This window comes from Beta vulgaris, chromosome 2 (assembly GCF_026745355.1).
Source record: "Beta vulgaris subsp. vulgaris cultivar EL10 chromosome 2, EL10.2, whole genome shotgun sequence".
Classification (NCBI taxonomy): Eukaryota; Viridiplantae; Streptophyta; class Magnoliopsida; order Caryophyllales; family Amaranthaceae; genus Beta; species Beta vulgaris.
The window spans coordinates 50,092,140-50,112,505 of NC_079203.1; the positions used below are offsets into that span (position 1 = coordinate 50,092,140).

Genomic DNA, 20,366 nt, shown 5'->3' on the forward strand with positions numbered 1-20,366 from the left:
GCATTACCATGAGCATGGACAATGATATATTTCACAAATTTACACACAAATTCATTCTCATTACTACCATTTATGACCAACTACCAAACAAGCCGATAATGATATGTAATTATGTAGTAGTAATAGCAACTAGATAATTAGCATTTTTTTGGAGCCCCCACTAGGAAAATTATGGTAAGATGAAAGGCCCTGTCAAATCAGAACCTCTCACATGTTAATCGACTTGAATTTGCGGACAGACACTTTGAGAGTGGGATATGGTAAGACAGGTGGAATCGATCTAGTTTTATACGTTGATCATCATATTTGTCATTCTTTTTCAACGTAGAGTATAAGTCCCAACTCACAAGTGGATTTTACGATATCTAATTCGATAAAATTAGTATCCACTTCCTTAAGTATGGTTGTTTACACATGCTAGTTTAATAGATGGAATAAACACAAGAATTGTTTAATCATCGTAGCACTTATTTGGACATATTAATAAATATATTCCTCCCAACATATATAGGCCGACTAAAATGAGCTGTCTCATACTCTTTGTTTGTGAACTTTACATAAGGTCCAAGCACTTATCAACGTTATTTGGCAGTTTTCATAAGTGTCTGAGCACTTATCTAGTTATCTCACATCACAAAAATAATGATATGAAGAAGGAAACTCCACCTTCTAGAATAGGTAAGAAAGGACCCATGAACAGCTCAACCATATACAAGTATTTCGGAAGAAAAATAAAATCAAAAACACCAATATGCATGCAATTACCATAGAGAGGAGAAAGTCTATACCCAAAAGAATGTTCCTAAATTGCTTTCTCAGGGTTCTTTTTTCATCTAAAAGTAGTTGGTAGGAACAATAATATGTTCTATATTAGACATATTTTAATAAATTTATCATATTGATTAGTTTTAATAAATTTCAAGAAATTTAGATATGTTCTAATAAATTTGGTTTGGTTATATTTAGGGTTATGAACTTGTAATTTAGAATCTAATGATCGAGTAGGTTAGATAATTTCAAGGAAGATTCCTCTCCATGTAATAAGTGAATTTACCACATTAGTTTAAGTAAATTTCAATTAATTTAGATAAGTTCTAATAAATTTGGTTATATTTAGTTTAGATAATTTCAATAAGATTACCCTTCATATAATAAGTTGAACACATACAAACATATAAGATTACGTGAAAATTATGTTGAAAAGTGCAATATAAAATGAGCAAAAAGATAAAATGAACAAAAAATTCTTAAAATGAGCAAAAATATAAAATGAGAAAAAAAAATATAAAATGGGCAGAAATTTGTAAAATGAGCAAAATTTTCGTAAAATGAACGAAACATAAAATGAGCAAAAGACATAAAATGAATAAAAGTTCATAAATGAGTGAAAGTTTGCTAAAATGAGCAAAAGTTTCTTAAAATAAGCAAAAACATAATATGAACAAACAAACATAGAATGAGCAAAAATCTACAAAATGAGCAAAAAGATTAATTTTCAGTTTTCAATTTTCAGTTTAAGGTTAGTTTTTAATAAATCCTACCTATATGAGTATTATGTGCAATAACAAGTGTCATATATTGCAGCCAAATGCACTGTTGCATGTCACTCTGTCCTTTAATACTGCAAAATCAAATAGCTCTTGAAAGATGTAGGTGCAAATTGCAATTTTGCTGCCAAGTTGCATGAAAGCAGACTTACATAGTTACTAATTGATCTTGTTATTAACGATCACCTTAGACAAAAGTACTATATATAGATGTAAGTTCATAGTCTCCCTATTACCTTATCTATAATTGATAATTCAATCACAGAAGTGATAGATGATGAGTGTAGCTCGCAAGCTCTTCAAGCTCACTTCACTTGTTAATATTTCGATATGCAAGATATTATTTACAATTTTGACAGCAAATTGAAAAAGCAAATCAAGGGATGATGCGTTATTTTATATATATATACACCTCTATATATCATTAAGTTGAAGAGGTGATTTGTTTATTTATGAAATTTAATTAAGACAGTGTAAGTTCCGAATCACCTTGTTTGATTACCTTATTGAAATGGTATTTCGAGTTTTTGCCTCGTAGATTGTTGGTTTGGCGGCTTAGGAGGTGCTCTAGAGGTTTTTTTTATCTATATGAACAATGAAAAGCAGTACAAAATCCGTGACTTATCGTTTGCAACACCTCAATCTTAACCACTAGGTCAAGACATTCTTAATTTGCTCTAGAGGTTGTTGAATAGAGACTAGAGTACATATATTACAAAGGTTTCCTTAACTACAAAAATCCTATAAGTGGCTGAGTGTATAAATTTAAGTGCTTGTTTCAAACTACGGAATGGAAAAGAGAATGAAATTAATTAAAATAGAAGAAGGGTATGTTCACCAAAAAAAAAAAAAAAAAGAACAAGAAGGGTAATAAAAATTGCTGCCTTTATTGGATGTTTCAAGTCATAAAATGGGAAATTAATAATAATCATTATTGCCAAGCAACTAAATAAATTTGTTAATTAATCGATAGAAGGGAAATTAAAGTAACAAATTAGGGAAGTACATTATCATCAAACAATGATAATAAACGAGGGGTTAAATCAAATAAGAAAAAAGAAAATAGATAAACAATGATGTGAACATATTCAACCAAATACGCTATTAGTTCCCGATGTCTTTTGGTATATAATCGATCATCCCTCAAAATACGTTGGGTCCTTCATCATATTTTCTGTTCTCAAATTCTAGATTTTTTGAAAATTAAAAAATGAAAAGCTGGGAAATTTCTAGAATTTAGATTTTTCTTTTCTTAATAATTTCGTTTTACTGGCATAGAAGTATATATGAAACACTACTCCAACGAAGTGGATAATTTTATAGCATAATCCCGACTAGGGGTAATTTGAGACATCCTTCCCTTCTCTCATAATGCCTAGCCTGCTAACCTGGACCGAATTGACTTGTACGAGTTTTCGATTTAGTAGGACAATTCATCTTACCAATCTAGAAAAAAAAATTATATAGCATAGTTGTGAAAGCTTTTTGATACATTTTAAGATGGCAAAATGAAGTATATATTTGGAGACTAGTATTGATATACTACTTACTAAACATACGTCAAGAAGCTAAGAAGCAAAATTAGGTCATAATGTTGATGGGCCCATCAATGAATAGGGCAGTATTGGAAATCCAACACAGAGCCCACTTGAAGGCAGAAAAGTTCTAAGCTCACCTCAAGTCCATTCAATTGGAGTAGAAAGCAAACGGGTTAGAAAGAAGAACCAATGTTTCCACTTTCTACTAGTAGATTAGGAGTAATTAATTAATATAAATGTATCTTAAAGCTTTGTCCTACATTATGGCACGTACATTGGTGCACATTTGCATGCTTAATATTGTAAATCACTAGTGCTTCTTCTCTAAATTAGCTACTAATGATAATATTTAGATGATTAATTATTCTTAATCTCTGAATTGGCAATAACTCCACTTGAGTGATAAAATAGACTGCTAAAAAAGTGTACAATTGAAATGTGTTTTATTAGAAGGTGACAAGGGAAGAAATCCCTATATAAAGGAACTTAGCCTTGCTTCTACTTGTTATATGTCCAAAAACTCAAGTTAGATATCAACAACAAAAAAAACATACTCCCTCCTCTCTCTCTCTCAAACCTCCTAAGTCTTGAGGTATGTAATATGTTCCAAATCTTTTTGCTTTCAACCACATTTTTGTATGAGAAATTGTGAATTGTTAGACATCTAAAAGTATTTGTGGGATCAACTCATATATATCGATAGAGTGTCGCAGTAACGCGATTAATTTTCTTTTTAAGCTTGTACATTTTTTCTTTTTAAGGCGTCTTACTACTTCATTCCATGCAGTTTCCTAGCCTAAATATTATCAAAGAAAATTTTGCAATAACTCTTAAGAGTTCAATTAGAACCCTTTTAAGAAACATACAACTAAAAAAATAATAGATGCAATCAATTATATTATTTGGTTTGGTGCTCAATGATCACCTTAATTATACTTAAAGCATACTGATTACTAGAAAATTGTGCAAATCTCAATCTAGATGTGCAATACTAGAATGCTAAGTACTAGTAATTAGTATTATATGGGTAGTTAATAGGTTTATCTAGGCCAAATGATGCCCTTAATTATAAGTTAATTACAGGCTTATATATGTAATACATTCCTGTGGAGGTTTATATGGAGAAGCCATCATATGTCATATGCCAACATACACTAATACAAGTAAACTTCTATTTTGCTTCGGTTTTTCGTTTTTCCTTTGAGAAAAAAACAAACTTTTTTCCTTACAAACGCACTAAAATTTCCTAATAGCCACAAAAATTAAGTCACTTTTATTGTTTGATTGAAATAACAAACAAAAAAAAGTCTTGGAAGAAGGGGGGTACCTTTAACTTTTAAGGAATAAGTGCTCCTTCACCTGATTAATTAATTAAACCTCCATAACAAACGTAACCAACATAATTTCTTACGTATAAAGTACAAAACTTGTAACTACTTTACTATAAATTCTATACTACATGTTCACACTAGTAATTTTGCATATAGTACTAACTAGTAATTTGCAGTATGTCAATTTTCTTTTGGGACTTGAATTCTGTTGACATGTGCATTGTTTTGTAGCTTCATTCCCTGCCAAATGGGCCTTCTTTTGGGCTTTCTTGTGGGCCCACTTGATCTACCTCATTTTTTTCTTATATAGTAGTAGTATTGTTAAGCTAAGTATAATTATCTTACTGAATTGTGCGTAGTTTTGGACATTTTACCATGGCCGAGGCTAACAATGGTGCATTACGTCCTGCTAAGAACAAGTGGAACATACCACTTTCTGTATTCTTCAAAGATGCAAGGTATGTAAATATACTTTCTCGTAAATGAAACGCTTCTGTTTTTTATGTGAGTTTTTTGAGAGAAGCGTTTCATTTATTTTCAAAACATGCAGAAGAGGTTTATATAGTAGTTAGTTTACAACTTTACATTAATGAATAATGAAATGTGTTTAATGGTGTTATGTATATGTGCATGCATGCAAAAATTGCAATTTGAACATGGAAATGCATATTGATGGATTGCAGGCTTGTCTTCAAGATGGATTCATTGGGGTTAGAGATATTAAGAATTGCAATCCCAGCAGCTTTGGCTTTAGCTGCGGATCCTGTTGCATCTCTCATCGATACCGTCTTTATCGGCCATATTGGTAAGATTATCTATTGTACGACTAGGAGTCTAGTGGTATATTTAAATATTTAAGTTGGTAAGATGAAGGACACTGCACCTCGCACAAGTCTAACCAGCCAGGTTTGCAGGTCTGACTCCTTGGAGAGAGGGGATGGTAAGCGAAACCTCACCCTAAACAACCCCTAGTGAGATTTGATTTCATGACCTTTGAAGTTATGAGACCAAACCTTTACGACTAGACCACGCGTTGCTTGGTAGGAGTCTAGTGGTATATAGTTTAGGAGTTAGTGTTTACCAGAGAGAAACTTAACCGTAATACTATCTGCCTCTCGTTATTTCTGATAATACATCACTATCTATACTACTTCATTATATTCCATTACCTACATAACCTTATAAATACATACACCATTCTTATGTTGCTTCTTATCAAGTTATTATTATGGGATGCAATGCATATATATATGTAGGTGCGGTGGAGCTTGCAGCAGTTGGAGTTTCTATAGCAATCTTCAACCAAGCATCCAAAATTACTATATATCCACTTGTTAGCATTACTACTTCATTCGTTGCTCAAGAAGAGACAATTGAGAAAATGAGTGCACAAGAGCTAAATCAAGTAGCCGAGGCATCTCCTCATCAACTCGGTGACTCCGTCGAGATGATGTCGCAAGATGATGTTTTAGGGAAACTAGAGGAGGGATCTACTACAATAATTAACAAAGATGATTGCCTTCCCAAACAAGGTCTCATCCACTCTAAACTCTTGCATCATTTTTTTTTCTTTATTCAGTCATACCACGAGTTCACTCATGGTACACCCAGGGGTATTTTTGTAATAAATTAGAACTTCATGTGCCCATTTGACACCAAATTTGCTCATATGGGCATTTTGCTCATTTACTCATTTGCTCATTTTGCTCATTTTGTAATAAAAGTGTTTGCTCATTTTCTTAAATGAGTAGAAACATTTGCTCATTCGCCATTTGTTCATTTTGCTCATTTAGAGAAAATAGTGTTGGGTATTCTCGTCATACCACTACTCTCTCCATTTCATTTTAATCTACACCCTTACACTTTTCACGCATGGCAATGCAAAATTTTGAGGACATATTTCTTTAGTTTTGTATTTGTAAAAATTATAAAAAGTACATATTAATAAAATACATGTTATTATGAATCTAACAAGATCCCACATGACTATATTTTCATCCGCATATAAATCACTAATGATGGTCAAAGTGAAATTTGTGAATAGTGTAAAATATCAAAGTGTAACAATTAAAATGAAACAGAGGGAGTATTAGTTAAACGAAAAAATAGTTATACAAGTTAAAAGATATATAACTTTTAACTAATTTTGACATTGTGTTTTCATGATTTTGGCATGGATCAGATCAGAAAACAAAGGAGTTAGCAATAAGTAGTCCTGAGAAGGTTGAAGTAGGAGGAAAGCGGCATATTCCATCAGCTTCAACTGCATTGTTTCTCGGATTGTTCCTAGGTCTTTGTCAAACCATATTCCTCTTCTTTGGGGCTAAAATGCTTTTACAAATCATGGGTGTAAAACATGTAAGTTCCTAACATAACCTATTCTTTTTCCTAAGTAAGTTATCATCATTGATATGCATGACTTCCGGCTGATCTTATTAATATCTGATATTGGGTTAAACTATTATTGTGTAGGATTCCCCGATGCTAAAACCAGCTCTTAGGTATTTAACACTGAGATCCTTTGGTGCTCCTGCTGTGCTTCTTTCACTAGCAATGCAAGGTGTCTTTCGAGGTTTTAAAGATACAACAACTCCCCTTTATGCAACTGGTAATCACTAATAAACCTATTCTCCTCCCTTACTTAGAACGATGCAAGAAACTAACAGTAACATAAGTTATTCTGTTTCTCTCATTCCTTCTTTTCACATTACTTACGGGCGTGCTCTGTGTCATATACAGTTGCAGCAGATGGTGCAAATATAGTACTGGATGCAGTTCTCATATTCGGATGCCATTTGGGTGTAAGTGGTGCAGCAATTGCTCATGTGCTCTCACAGTAAGCTACTTCTACAAACAATAATCAGTATAATAGGTTATAAATCTTTCCTGTCTACACAGATGTTCCTTTGTTAGTCTCTAACACTATAATATCGTGGTGGTGTTATGTTACAGGTACTTAATGTCATTTATACTGTTATGGAGGTTGACGAGGGAAGTTTATCTGTTGCCTCCTAGTCTAAAAGAACTGCAGTTGGGTAGATTTCTCAAAAATGGTACGGTGCAAAAGAATTCACCTATTAGTATGAAAATTCGTTGCAGGTTTTAGTTTAGAGTAAATTGACTGACATTATGTTTGCTACAGGTTTATATCTGTTCACAAGAGTGATAGCCGTCACTTTTTGTGTCACCTTGGCCGCATCTATGGCTGCAAGACTGGGTGCAACTCCCATGGCTGCATTCCAGATCTGCCTACAAGTATGGTTGGCTTCATCTCTTATGGCTGATGGCTTAGCAGTAGCTGGTCAGGTATAACACCAAATGATAAATTTGAATTTTGATCATCCTTTCTAGAGCTGGGCACGGGCTGTGCCTCGTGCCATGGCAAAGGAAAAGTCACGTCATGATGGGCTCATGCCAAATATTAAAAGAGGGACCATACATAGGCTGGCACATGTGTTGTGCTGGCAGGCCACCTTAAAAAAAATATGCTTCTCTTTTGTGGAAAATGAGTGGATCAGCCCATCATGCTCGTGCTGGAATCGTGCTCATCTTCGAAAATGATGTGCTTGCATGGCCCATGGATCGACACCAGGCCAGGCCAGGCCAGGCCGGTCCCAACTCCCAAGTCCCAACTCATGAGTCATGACAGGGCTGTGCTCTTTTAATCTCTCTGCATCATTAATTTCATTGTTGAAACTGGGATGTCAGGCAATCTTGGCAAGTGCATTTGCTGAGAAGAATTATGAGAAGGCAACTGCTGCAGCTTCCAGGGTACTACAGGTTAGACATATTTCTTCTTTTCCTTTATTAATCAGGACTTGATGCTTTGAAGTATATAGTTGTGTGTGAAATATTCATAAAACAAAATCTTCCCTAAATGCAGATGGGATTTGTCCTTGGGTTGGGCTTGGCCGTTGTCGTTGGACTCGGTTTGCAGTTTGGAGCTGGAATATTTTCCAACAACGTGAATGTTCTTGGTCTCATTAGCGTAGGAGTACCGGTAAAATTATACTTCTTTCACTATCAAAAGTTCCTTGCTAATTGGATTATTATGTAACATCTGTTCTTTGAAACAAACTGACATGTAGTTTGTTTGCGCAACAGTTCGTAGCAGGCACACAACCAATTAACTCCTTATCTTTTGTGTTTGATGGTGTAAACTTCGGAGCATCTGATTTTGCTTATTCTGCATATTCCATGGCAAGTTTCCTAGCTCAGTAATTATTCATTCAAAACTAAAAAAAAAACAAGCACAGTTTTCTTTAGCAAATTTCATTCTGATGATGAACTGAAATTATTGCAACCTTAGGTTCTGGTGGCTATTGCAAGTGTTACATCACTGTTTCTGCTATACAAAAGCTATGGATTTATAGGAATCTGGATTGCTTTAACCATCTACATGGCTCTGCGTACCCTTGCTGGGATTTGGAGGTAATTCTTCTTACGAATCTTACCTGCCCGTCTCACTCACCAAGCGAGGATTCCCGATTCTCCAATTGCTAGATTCACGGAGAGGAATGATTAACTAAATAAAGGAAATTTAGTATCGCAACAACATATTAGATCCTACACACGGAAGCATGATGTGCAAATGTACATCAGGCATTCATGCGCCTGAAGCACATACAGTTCAGTGTAACTTAAGCTTTGGCCAACACACAAACACACACACACACACCCATCCCCCTCGACTAGAATTGCCACTTAATTCCCTTTAGAAACTAAACCATCTAAAAACTGGAGAGAATGTTGACAGGAATTCAGAAAAACAGTGCAGAAGAAACATAAGTATCCAACCAATTATAAGAAGTATCTCTATAATGTTTAGATTGATACTAATATCTCATAGAACTTATGAATATGGTTCATTGAAAAAGATGAAGTTTCATGTTTGATAACATTTGCAGGATGGGAACAGGGACAGGACCATGGCGCTTTCTCAGAAGCCCGTCTCTTTCCTGATAACTTTAATCTCCCTTTATAGAAGGGCCATTCGCTTCTAAGGGGAATGAAATATGAGCTCCTGCATTGGCGTTCACCACTCACCAGTCACCGCGACCAATGTCATTTTTCTTACTAACTAGTGGAGTACTTTCTCTTCGGGATCTTTTAAAGGGGGTACCTTGTCTACAATGTTTGGAGAAGTAGACATCTGATTACAATAAGCTCGCATCTCCTAAGTCCTAAGTCCTAACCCAGATTCAGGGATCCCGCCTGAGTTGTCGGTCGGTCGTTGTTGTTGTAGAATAATGCAGTACTTCTATTATGAGAAGGGGCATACCATAACATGTAATTGTTGCTATAATCAAATTATCAATGCGGTTGTAATGCTATTATTATGAATATAAACAGCACCATTTCTTAAAAGCCAGAGTTGAATCAGTTATGAATTATTATCTCAACTACAGTATGACAGATATGTGTAGTACCCTCAATTTCTCACATTCTTCATTCATTCAACATTACTTCTCTAATGACGAGTTAAAACATAATAGTTTAAACAAATATATCAATGTCACACACACATACAACACAGAAAACAACAAAAGAAATGAATTTGATTCTTTAAAACCTCCACAATAATAGCATAGCATTAATCATTTTGATGCATATATATCTTCAATTATGAGTGTGGCCTAAATCAAGCAATGCATGTGCAACATCAAATGTAACATGACCCAACTCGTAGCATATAAAAAAATACACTGATGCACATGCAGACATACAATTTGCTAAGCCTGAAAATTAAAGATTCCTAAACTTTTTGTATATAGTATTTCTGACAGGAATAATTCCTAAACAGCTTCAGAAAAAGTTTATCTGCTTCCAAACCAATCGCATCGCCGCACTCAATCATCATACTTTCCAGAGAATCTGATCCATTATTAATTATTAACACCAATTAAAGTAAAAGGGTCATATTAACAGATTAAGGTATGATTACTTGATAATTAAACAAGTTGTCAGCTCTTAATTGTTCTAGCAGAACATGGATAAGGACATGACACTTCAACAACCAAACCATTTCTTATTCATTGGTGTTGTGACCTTCAAAAATCAAAATCTTAGATCATAAATCATATTTATAGTACTAGGAGGAGTTATTTTGGGCTTAAAATGAGAATCTAGCTAATTAACAATCTTCAAGCACCCACCATTTTCAGATAGAGGACCACCAACTTCTTTGGTTGGCATAACATCAACGTTCACATCCACGATGACACTTCTATCAGGTCAGGTCCTACAGTAATGTCCAAATTTAGAACCTAACAAGGTGCTCTAAAGACGCCTGCGTAACAAATTACTCCGATTTACTCAGCTCCAATGCGTCATTTCACCTTAAAATATCCGTGGTAGATCCTCAACACTATGAATATTAATTAATATAAATATGTGACTTCATTTTGAATTTGGAAACAAAGCTAACTTTTACTTCCTGGATCATTGCTCTCATTCATGTGAGAGCTTTTGGAGAGAAGTGTTTCACTTATTTCAAAACGGAGGAAGTATTACATAAGAGCACGTGAAGTTTGAGTAATGCAGCTCTAGGAACATCTGTCTATCAGAAAGCCAAAACAAAGTGATGGATTTGATATTGAATAGAAAAGAAGTTATGGGTATAGGTTCATCACTCAATAGAATCACATACTAAAAAACGGGATCAAAGAGCAAAAATGAAAACTACAGAAGCCTGTGAATATATTGAAATAATATTTCATATAGTTATACATCATCAACAGTTACATATCCAATTACAAGATGATCCCAACTAGCATACAAAATAATAAGCAACTAGCTCAACATACGACAATACAGGATAAAAAGAACCTTTCTCCCATACTCTAAACCTTCCGGCTCAATAACCATTAAACCAATTAAGACAAAAATTAAAGGATCAAAGGAACTTTTCTCCCATCTTCTAAACCTTCTTGCTCAATAGCCATCAATCAATTAAGAAAGAAATTAGAGGATTCTCATCTCCGATTCTTCCAACTCGTTCTAGGTAAAATTCTTGGGGTAAAAATACATATATGAGAGATGAGTCCAATACTCCAAAGAGCTTCGGAAGATCACCCAAGTGGGTTTACCTTGCTACACCCAACTAAAAGTGCTTCTTCGTCCTCCTTGGCTAATAACAATAAATGACTAAACACCAAAAAAGCAATATGCTTCATCAACTGGGCAACTATTATTTCCTATCTTTCATCCTTCTTTCTATACTGTACCACTTTCAATTGACACCAACCTACACCAAAGACCCAAAAAACTCCCCAAAAACAAGGTTTTACACTACTTCTCTCTATCTCAATCAAGAGCCAAAAAAGAGAAGAAAGAAAATATCTTACTGGGCTACGAGCTGATCAAGCTGCATATGCTCAAGCCATGCACCTACAACAGAGTAATCAACTGAATCTGTTGAAGCTTTGGTTGCCAAGCCCTCAGCAGATTGGATAGCACCAGAAACAGGGGTAACATGCTTTTCTCGCAACTCAGGGGGAGAATCCTTCACCAGAGACTGGACCCAAGAGAGATCTGGTTCCTCTCCATTGTTCCCAAGCTCAAATGAAGATGATCGATTTAATCGACCCATTTCACCATCCCCAACATTGACTGACCAATCCGTCTTTCCATTCGGTGATCCCCAGTTTGACCACGAATTGACCGGGGAACCAACCAAGGAGGAATTATGTTTGACTCCAAACTCTCTCGAACTAAAGCTACGCAGTGGCTGTTGTTGCTGCAGCTGCTTCTCCCGAAGCGCAAAAGCAGAGAGTCGAGCACTCATAGGTGAAATAGGTTCAACACTTCGTGGAGACATCCTTCCAGGAGAAGATACGCTTAAAGAAGCCTGCAACAAGGGGTGGTCAACGCTTTTGGGTGAGTAAACATTAGATGTGTTGATCGGTGCCAAAAAACTCTGTTGCTGTTGGAATTGATTGAGCAGCACAGATTTGTGGGTTGGGGAGAAAACAGCTGCCGGAACATGGTCAGAATAACGAGGAGAAGAAGCAATCTCTGAGCAAAAGAGCTCCTCCAGGTTAGAAGGAGCTAAGGTCTTTGTCCGAACAGCATGAATCAAGGAAGAAGGGTTAGACCGCGGCTGTGAAAAAGAGGCCATGTGGTCATCTAACATATGGTGCTGGGCATCAAAATTAGATAGCATATTAAAATCCTTGTGGGGAATGTCTCTAGCACTCAGTGAAGATCTCAAACGACTGGATTGAAGGTTGCTTCCAGGGAGATGAAGGGTTGGAACATTTTGCTGCGGGGACCAAGGGTGGTTTGGGCAGTTATTTGTAGGAGGTGACATGCACTGTGGGGAAAACGGTGAAGGTAACATGGCCGAGATAGATGATGGTGAACCTGGATAGAGATTCATTGCAGCTGCCATATCCATGACAGCAGTAACAGAGGCGGATGCTCGTGGTGAAGGTACAGCGGAGCCGGTAGACACATGGAGTGGCCTTAGTTCTTCAGGGGTATGGGCAAAAAAGCACACCCTTCGATTGCAGCTTGTCCCATCCTTGCAAAGCCTAGTTTTGTATTGGGCAGGATGAAGCCAGCATTCAAATACCCCATGAGCATACTCACACAAGTCACCCCTTCTACATGTCCCCTTCCTAAATTCAGGACAGGGGACACAACTATAATGATACTTCCTTGGATCCCTCCGTCGTGCATTTTCTCCTGGATGAACAAAAGGGCACTCAGTCCAATCATGGGAGTATGCTCGAGAACACGGTCGGATCTTGAATGAGAACATACGGAATTCATCAGTTGCATAGATGCTGTCCTTTATGTCAGGAAGAGAAGGATCAACGGGGTATTCCTTCTTTTCTGGTGGCTGGTTGATAGAAAAATCAATTGGCTTCACAATCTTTGGTGATAATACTGAATCTGATGGAAACGATGAAGAGCCATTGTCGGGTGATGAAGACAGCGGAGGAGAGCTAGAACTTGAACTCCCAACCGATACAAGCATCTTGGGTCCAATGATGGAGTTATCAGAAGCATTTTTTGCGAGGAGGTATTCTAATGAAGCTCTTTTGCTGGGGAGCTTTGGAGGAACAACAATCACATCAAATGGGCGAAGACCATTCACATCCATTGCATTAGGATCTGCACCAGATTCCAGCAGAAGCTTCACAACTTCATCGGCTTCAACTGCCCCACCAGAAGCTGAACAGTGGAGGGCTGTGCTCTTATCCGGGACACCCGAAAAGTTCACATCCACCCAAGGTTGAGCAAGTATTAGCTGCAAAACACCCAAGCTGCCATAAGTAGCAGCAACCATCAGGGGTGTCCGATGCTCAAGAACCATTTGTCTAGAGCCCTTCTGCCGGCCATACCACAAACCAACTGCACAAATTTTTGAAGCATCATGCTCTAAGATCTTCTTGAACCCTTCAACATCATCATTGGAAGCAAGCTCAAGTAAATTGAAAAAACAGTTCTCCGACTCAACAGCAGTATGATTGGGTTCCTTCATTGTGGTGTTGGAATTGTCTTCAGGAAGAGATTGTGCTGAATCAGATATGATATTTGATCGATCCGGACCACCATATAATTTTAAAAGACAGAACTACAATACATGATAACAATATTCGATTAGATAAGATACCCTAATCAAAATCAGATGCCAACAAAATCATATATTCTACAAACCACTAAAGTACACTGGTAAAGAAGGAAAACCCAACAAACTCTTATTCCTCCATCATCAGACAACCAATTATTCTTTTTCTCCCACTAGTTTTTACCTACCTAGTGTTATTCTCACTCCCCCCAACCCACATACACACTTCTTTTTTCAGCACAAATAAACTACTAACACATTCACAGCTAGCAAAACCTTATTGGTCAGCCGATTTACGCCTTACAATCTACAAGGGCAAGAATTAGGATCACCATTCTACCTAGATCTTCAACATAAAATCTAATTTAACAATCAACAACTGAAAATTTAAACCATCAATCTGCATTATGCTGAACATACCCTTTTTAGACCCTCCAATAAACATTTATATATAAGAAATTCTTTCCCCCCCCCCCCCAAAAAAAAGAAAGAAATGTGAATGTTTATACCAATTTTAGCTTAAAATTAACAGGTTTCCAACAAATAGACGAATTTCAAGAAAAGGGTAATCCTCCAATCACTCCACAGAATCAAATTATGTTTTCAATCTAACATTTCATAATCAAGAAACCCAGAAACCATCAAAACATCAACAGACAAAAGCAAAGGTTAAAACTTTACATAATTAATTACATCACTAACTTCAATGCAAGTGTAATCTACCATTAAAAAGAAGTTCAAGGCAATGGATTTGAAGAACCTAAAAAATGAATGAAGAATAACAAAAATTAGATGGAAAACTTACAAATGATCAGTAGATCGGACCAAGTCAATCCTTAAAAGAGAAACAGAAAGTCAGATACTAAAGGCAATATATAGATCGGTAGCAAGGAACTCCCATTTTTCATGAAAACCAGATTATGATGTTTGAAAGAGGCGAAAAAAGAAAGAGAGAAAGAAATTAAGGTATATGAGAGAGAAAAAGAAAGTGAAAGAAGAACAGCAGTAAGAGACTTGACTTGACTATTAAATACAGAAAAAAAAAAAAAACTGTGCTCATATTTGTTCACTACATCTGAAATGCTACCTCTGCCGTAAACCCGTAATATATTTTCTTTTTCTTATTTTTAAAAGTTGGTAAGATGTCAGGTTTACAGGTCAAACTCCTTGAAAGAAGATGGATGATAAGGGAAACTTCACCCCCAAAAACCCCTAGTGGGATTTGATCCCATGGCCTTAAAGTCACGAGACCAAATCTTAACCACTAGGTCAGCTTTGTCGTAATTCCAACCTTGTTTTCATAGCAGGTAAGATGAAGAATTTTTTTTTGTCTCCTTTCGGGAACTCGTGGTAACTGATAAGATAAATTCCTCTGTGATGTCCTCGCACAGGACTAATCATCCACAGGCCCAACAAGCCCCAAACCTCCCCTTCCCTCAATATTATTGAAATTTTGCTTCCACTAAAATTTAAACCTTGGTCTCCCATGTGGGAGAAAGGAAGCCATCCAGTGGACCCAAGGGTCCTTGATAGGTAAGATGAAAAACTTACTGAATTGACATATCTCATGTATATTGTTTGTGGATTGGATTGGTGTGATTTGAGGTAAGGGTGTTACTGTTCATACAATCCGAATGATCTGTTTCTAATTTTCGAATATCCGATCTGTTTTTAAATTTTCTGATATTTCGATAGGTTACAAGTCGGAAATTGAAATATGAAAATTTTTGGATATTTGGTCTGATATATCCGTTTTCAAGGTCGGATATCCAAAATATTCGATGATCCAATTCGAAACTTATTTTATAAATTTTTTCTTTGAAAATTTAACTTTTTACTTTTCGGATACCCGGTCTGAATTTTTTCGGGTCAGATTCGGATTCCAATTTCCCAAATCCAAAATTTCAGATCGGATTGGATATTCGAAATGAACACCCCCTGATTTGAGATATACTCTAATATGGGTTTAGGAGATGAAATTTTTGGCAGCATCCTATATGGTTGTTCTATCCGCTAGAGCTTGAAGAATCCCCAAAGGGCTGGCGTATTATGGTAATAAGTCAAAAGAAGTATAGATGTGGTTTGACACATTTCCAGCCCAAATCGCACCACATTTTTTTACCAAACCAACACAAAATTTGCGGTTTAACCACTTTTTCATCCGTGAAATGAGTATGGTAACCATTTTTTTATTTATTGATTATTTGGTTCGGTGCAATTTAATCGTTCTTTTATTTAATTTTGTGGACTAAGCAAATGTCCTTAAACTTTTTGCTAGAAAATAGTTAATTAGCTACATATCGCTGGATCAACAACTCATAAATGACTAAAGTATGTGGTACAAAGTTGTTGAAAACCCTAATAATTCTCCTTAAATTAGATGATCAAATACAAAGAGTCCAAATGTCCAATATAAAATCATCTAAATAGTTTTGCGGTTTATGGTGCAATTTGGTTTTACAAAAATTCAAACTCAACCTAAACCATAAACCGCGGTTTGCTTAAAATCACAAACCAATGCACAAAACTGCAAACCAACCCAAATCGCAAAAAAACGGTTAGCGTTGCTGTGTGGTGCCGATCATACTCTAAACAGCCTTGTTCAACATTACAGCCAATTTTGCAGGTCACACTCCAATCATTGATATGGGAACCTTTTTCCCAAATAGTCCATTGTGGAATTTGATCACATGACCTTTAATTATATATAAAGCCAAACTAATAAGTCTTTTGTTGCTTAGTTGAATTTAGTAGATATAGATATTAATACAAAGTGTGATACAAGTATATAACTAATCAACAAATGATAGTTTATAACTGATTATCCTTATTAAAAAAGCTTGAATTGATTGGGTTCACAATAACTTATTGTGCACCAAAAATCATTTGATATAAATAAGCAATTTTTTTATCATATAATCTCCTTTTACATAGTTAACTAGTATTCGGGTCCGGGCATTGCTCTGAGTTGATACTATTTTACAAATTTGATGTACATTTTTTTCATTCCATTAAAATATATTAAGGAAAACTCAACATTTAAAAAATACAAATATAATAATGTCAACACTTAAAACATGATTAAAAGTTGTTGAGATGGTAATTGTGTCATATATAATTACAAGAGGTCATGGGTTCAAATCTTGTTGCAAGCTAATTTTACTTTTGCTAATTGACATGACTTTAGCGTGTATACATTGAGTGGAGGTGTCACTCGGCGTGTATACATTGTCACGCAAGCCTTTTAATATATTTGTATAGATTTATATTCAGTTTAAGTATGATGTAATCGCTTTTTATTTGCATATAATCAATTTTTATAATAAAACCAATTCAGACTGATAATAAATTATTATGAACCTGATCCAGCAAGGTATATTACCTCCCTATTAAAGCATAGAATCATGAAATAATATAAATTATTGGAGTATCATATTGAAGTAATAATCAAAGTAATACATGTTAATCCTTCATGATAGATTTTGTGTAACAATGTCTCTGGACTTCATCCATTCGACTTGATCAACTTCTCATGTCTACTTGAAACAATATGATAACCACAATTTTTCAAAGTTTCTTCTCATGTACACTTGATAATGATATAGTTAATTGATCAACTTCTAGCACATGAGAACACTGAAAATTTTCAATTTCCTAAATGTCGTTCCATAATTAAGGGATTATTAAGGGAGCTTTGTATGATCTTCCATATAGTTACTGAAAATTTTCATTTTCAATTTTCATATCAATACAACCACAATCCAATGTTACAGTAAAGTTTTCCACCATATGCAACAAACGCACGCTAGAGTATTAGTCAGAAGTATCAGAACTCAGGAGATCCAAGCAAAAAACAACAAAAAAAAAAGCACCCCTTAACTCTTAAGTACTACTTTTAATTAAAATACTAATAATAGCATGAACTATTTATAATCAGTACTTCCTTTTCCTTTAACACAAGATTTGACCAATTGCTTCAAACCCTTCTTCTTCTTGTGGGGAGACACCTCTTGTTTCTGGGACAATGCCTGATTCTCAGCTTCCAACTCTTGCTCTAGCTGCAATTGCATGCACACCTGAATCATTTTTATTACTATTACTTGAACAACCATTATGACAACATATCATCAATAACTTCATAATTATGTCATTTCCTAGCTAACCCATCTCAGACACGAATTGAATATCAACTTAAACACGAATTGAATGTCGACTAATTTCTTTAAAAAAAAGACTTAAATTTTTAATTTAAAATAAAGTATTCAAGTAAAGTGGCGTATCGGATATGACAATAACACCCGATTTTTGCTCAGACACGAATTGAATATCAACTTAAACACGAATTGAATGTCGACTAATTTCTTTAAAAAAAAGACTTAAATTTTTAATTTAAAATAAAGTATTCAAGTAAAGTGACGTATCGGATATGACAATAACACCCAATTTTTGAGCTAAATGAAGGTTTTGAAAGAACATAATATCCCACTACAAAACTTAATGCTCCTTTAATTCCTTTCTTTTTGTTATTTTGATGCGTACTTTAATTTTGCACCTCGGCATGATTCATATTTTTAACTTTGATCATTGTTTGTATTATGAAAGAAAATTCATAATCACTTAGCCAATGCAGAAACTTGTTAAATTTTGGTCCATATAAATTCTAGATATAGACTTATACTTGTTCAGAATTAAAAATATTAACAATCAAATTTCTCTTGAGCAAGTGTGAATCAAATTGTCGAAATTTTTATGTCAAAAAAAATTGTCTAAATTTAAAGGAAAGAAAGGTAATAATTCCTAGGAAAAACTCAGCCTTGACCATGCTAATCAGTTTACTTTTTTTACACTAATCAAGTAATCAATCTTCCATACTTTTTTTTTAGAATACCCTATCAGAAAACTCGTGATAAGATGAAAAATAATGTTAGACTAGAATATCTCGTACTGGATTTGCGGACAGACACTTTTAGAATAGAGAAATGGTAAAAAAAAATATGTATACCTTGAGGAGGCGATGTTCGATGAGAGAAACTCTATCGAGCAAAGTTCCTTTGTGCTCCGTCTCCACAATGACATCATCGATAGGGCGACAATGCAACTTATCTCGGCTCCTTGGAGAAAAATCAAGGGACGACGGATGAGCGTCACTTGTACGAGTTCCAGTTGATGGTGTAGATGGTGAAGATGTGCTTTTTGGACTTCTATTGCCTCCTCTTATCATCTCCAAATGCCTCATCTAGTAGTTAATTAATGATCATACCATAAGTATTTAGAGTATATACGTACTTATTATCATACTTAAATGAAACAAATAAACATTTTTTTAAAAAAATTTGTTAAGATGAAAAAACCCTATTAAACTAACATTCGCATACGTACAATTTTTAAAATTAATTTGCAAGTCAGACTCATTGGAAGAAAGGGAATGAAAGAGAATGATGAAGAAAACCTCGCCTCTAAAGAATCTCTAATGAGATCTGATTTTATGACGACCTTAAAGTCATAAAGCCAAATCTTTATTACTGGACTAAGCCTTATTTGATATGAAACAAAAAAACATGATTGCACATACATAAAAATTACAAAAAGAGAAGTATATATACCAAGTTATCAAGACGATCAAGCCTAGATAGAATAGGCTCTTCTTGTGTCAACACAGCCATAATAGTATTGTACTATATATTGCTCAGATTAAGTTTTTCTTCAATTCTTTGTACTACAAGAGATTAGAAAGACAGGAATACAGTAGTAGTAAATAGATGAAAGATGATATTCTTCTGACTTCTATAAATAAACACGCATAATTGATAATACAGGAAGTAGGGATTGGATAAGTAAAAACAAACAACATTTTTATCTTCTTGCATTGTCTGCATGATTCATGGAGATAAATTGCCACACGTCTTAAAGAAGACAGCTACCTTCCTTCATATGGGGCCACGTGGAGTGGGAAACTGGGAACACATTAATTATCTCCACCTCACTGAGTTACTTCGTCTGTGTAGTAAACAGGATATTTTTTATACTTATCTTCATGCCCATCACACTTAATTTATGGGGGTATGGGTCAGTCTACTATTATAGTATTATAATACGAAAAATTATTGGTCTACCCACCGCGTAATATACCCACCATTAATAAAGAGTAATGGTAAGTGATGATAGTGGAATCCAATTCACATGATTTATAATATTTTAATGTTTTTATTGTAGTGAGTAGATTACCTACCGAGTAGATGTAGCAATGTCTGTATAATACTACTACCTAGAGGTGGTCATTTGGGGAGCCTAATCAGGCCCAGCCTTGAACCGCCCTGTAAAATGATCGAGCAGCCCGCATCGCCAGATGATTGGATGGAATCGGACAACCAAA

At 35.2% G+C, this 20,366-nt stretch overlaps 3 protein-coding genes across 4 annotated transcripts; 1 reads left to right on the plus strand and 2 right to left on the minus strand.

Annotated features, from left to right (window-relative positions):
* Nucleotides 1–3,540: 3,540 nt before the first annotated feature.
* Nucleotides 3,541–9,783, plus strand: LOC104907935 (protein DETOXIFICATION 43). The gene is made up of 14 exons (XM_010696966.3): nt 3,541–3,677; nt 4,776–4,874; nt 5,100–5,221; nt 5,673–5,948; nt 6,599–6,774; nt 6,889–7,024; nt 7,156–7,252; nt 7,369–7,469; nt 7,559–7,722; nt 8,125–8,196; nt 8,300–8,416; nt 8,521–8,616; nt 8,726–8,847; nt 9,324–9,783. The coding sequence occupies exons 2-14, from the start codon at nt 4,792–4,794 to the stop codon at nt 9,376–9,378; spliced, it is 1,617 nt and encodes a 538-aa protein (XP_010695268.1). The 5' UTR covers nt 3,541–3,677; nt 4,776–4,791; the 3' UTR covers nt 9,379–9,783.
* Nucleotides 9,784–11,091: 1,308 nt separating this feature from the next.
* LOC104907926 (zinc finger CCCH domain-containing protein 24) lies at nt 11,092–15,202 on the minus strand. The gene is made up of 2 exons (XM_010696959.4): nt 14,799–15,202; nt 11,092–13,999 (listed from the first exon to the last, which is right to left on the minus strand). The coding sequence occupies exon 2, from the start codon at nt 13,904–13,906 to the stop codon at nt 11,759–11,761; it is 2,148 nt and encodes a 715-aa protein (XP_010695261.1). The 5' UTR covers nt 13,907–13,999; nt 14,799–15,202; the 3' UTR covers nt 11,092–11,758.
* Nucleotides 15,203–17,704: 2,502 nt separating this feature from the next.
* Nucleotides 17,705–19,849, minus strand: LOC104907900 (uncharacterized). Of its 2 annotated transcripts, none has more exons than XM_010696936.4 (3): nt 19,597–19,849; nt 18,996–19,229; nt 17,705–18,051 (listed from the first exon to the last, which is right to left on the minus strand). In XM_010696936.4, the coding sequence occupies exons 1-3, from the start codon at nt 19,654–19,656 to the stop codon at nt 17,917–17,919; spliced, it is 429 nt and encodes a 142-aa protein (XP_010695238.1). In that variant the 5' UTR covers nt 19,657–19,849; the 3' UTR covers nt 17,705–17,916. The 2 variants fall into 2 exon arrangements, with proteins under 2 accessions (XP_010695238.1, XP_010695231.1); XM_010696929.4 differs by having other exon boundaries at nt 17,705–18,069; nt 19,597–19,847.
* Nucleotides 19,850–20,366: the final 517 nt, after the last annotated feature.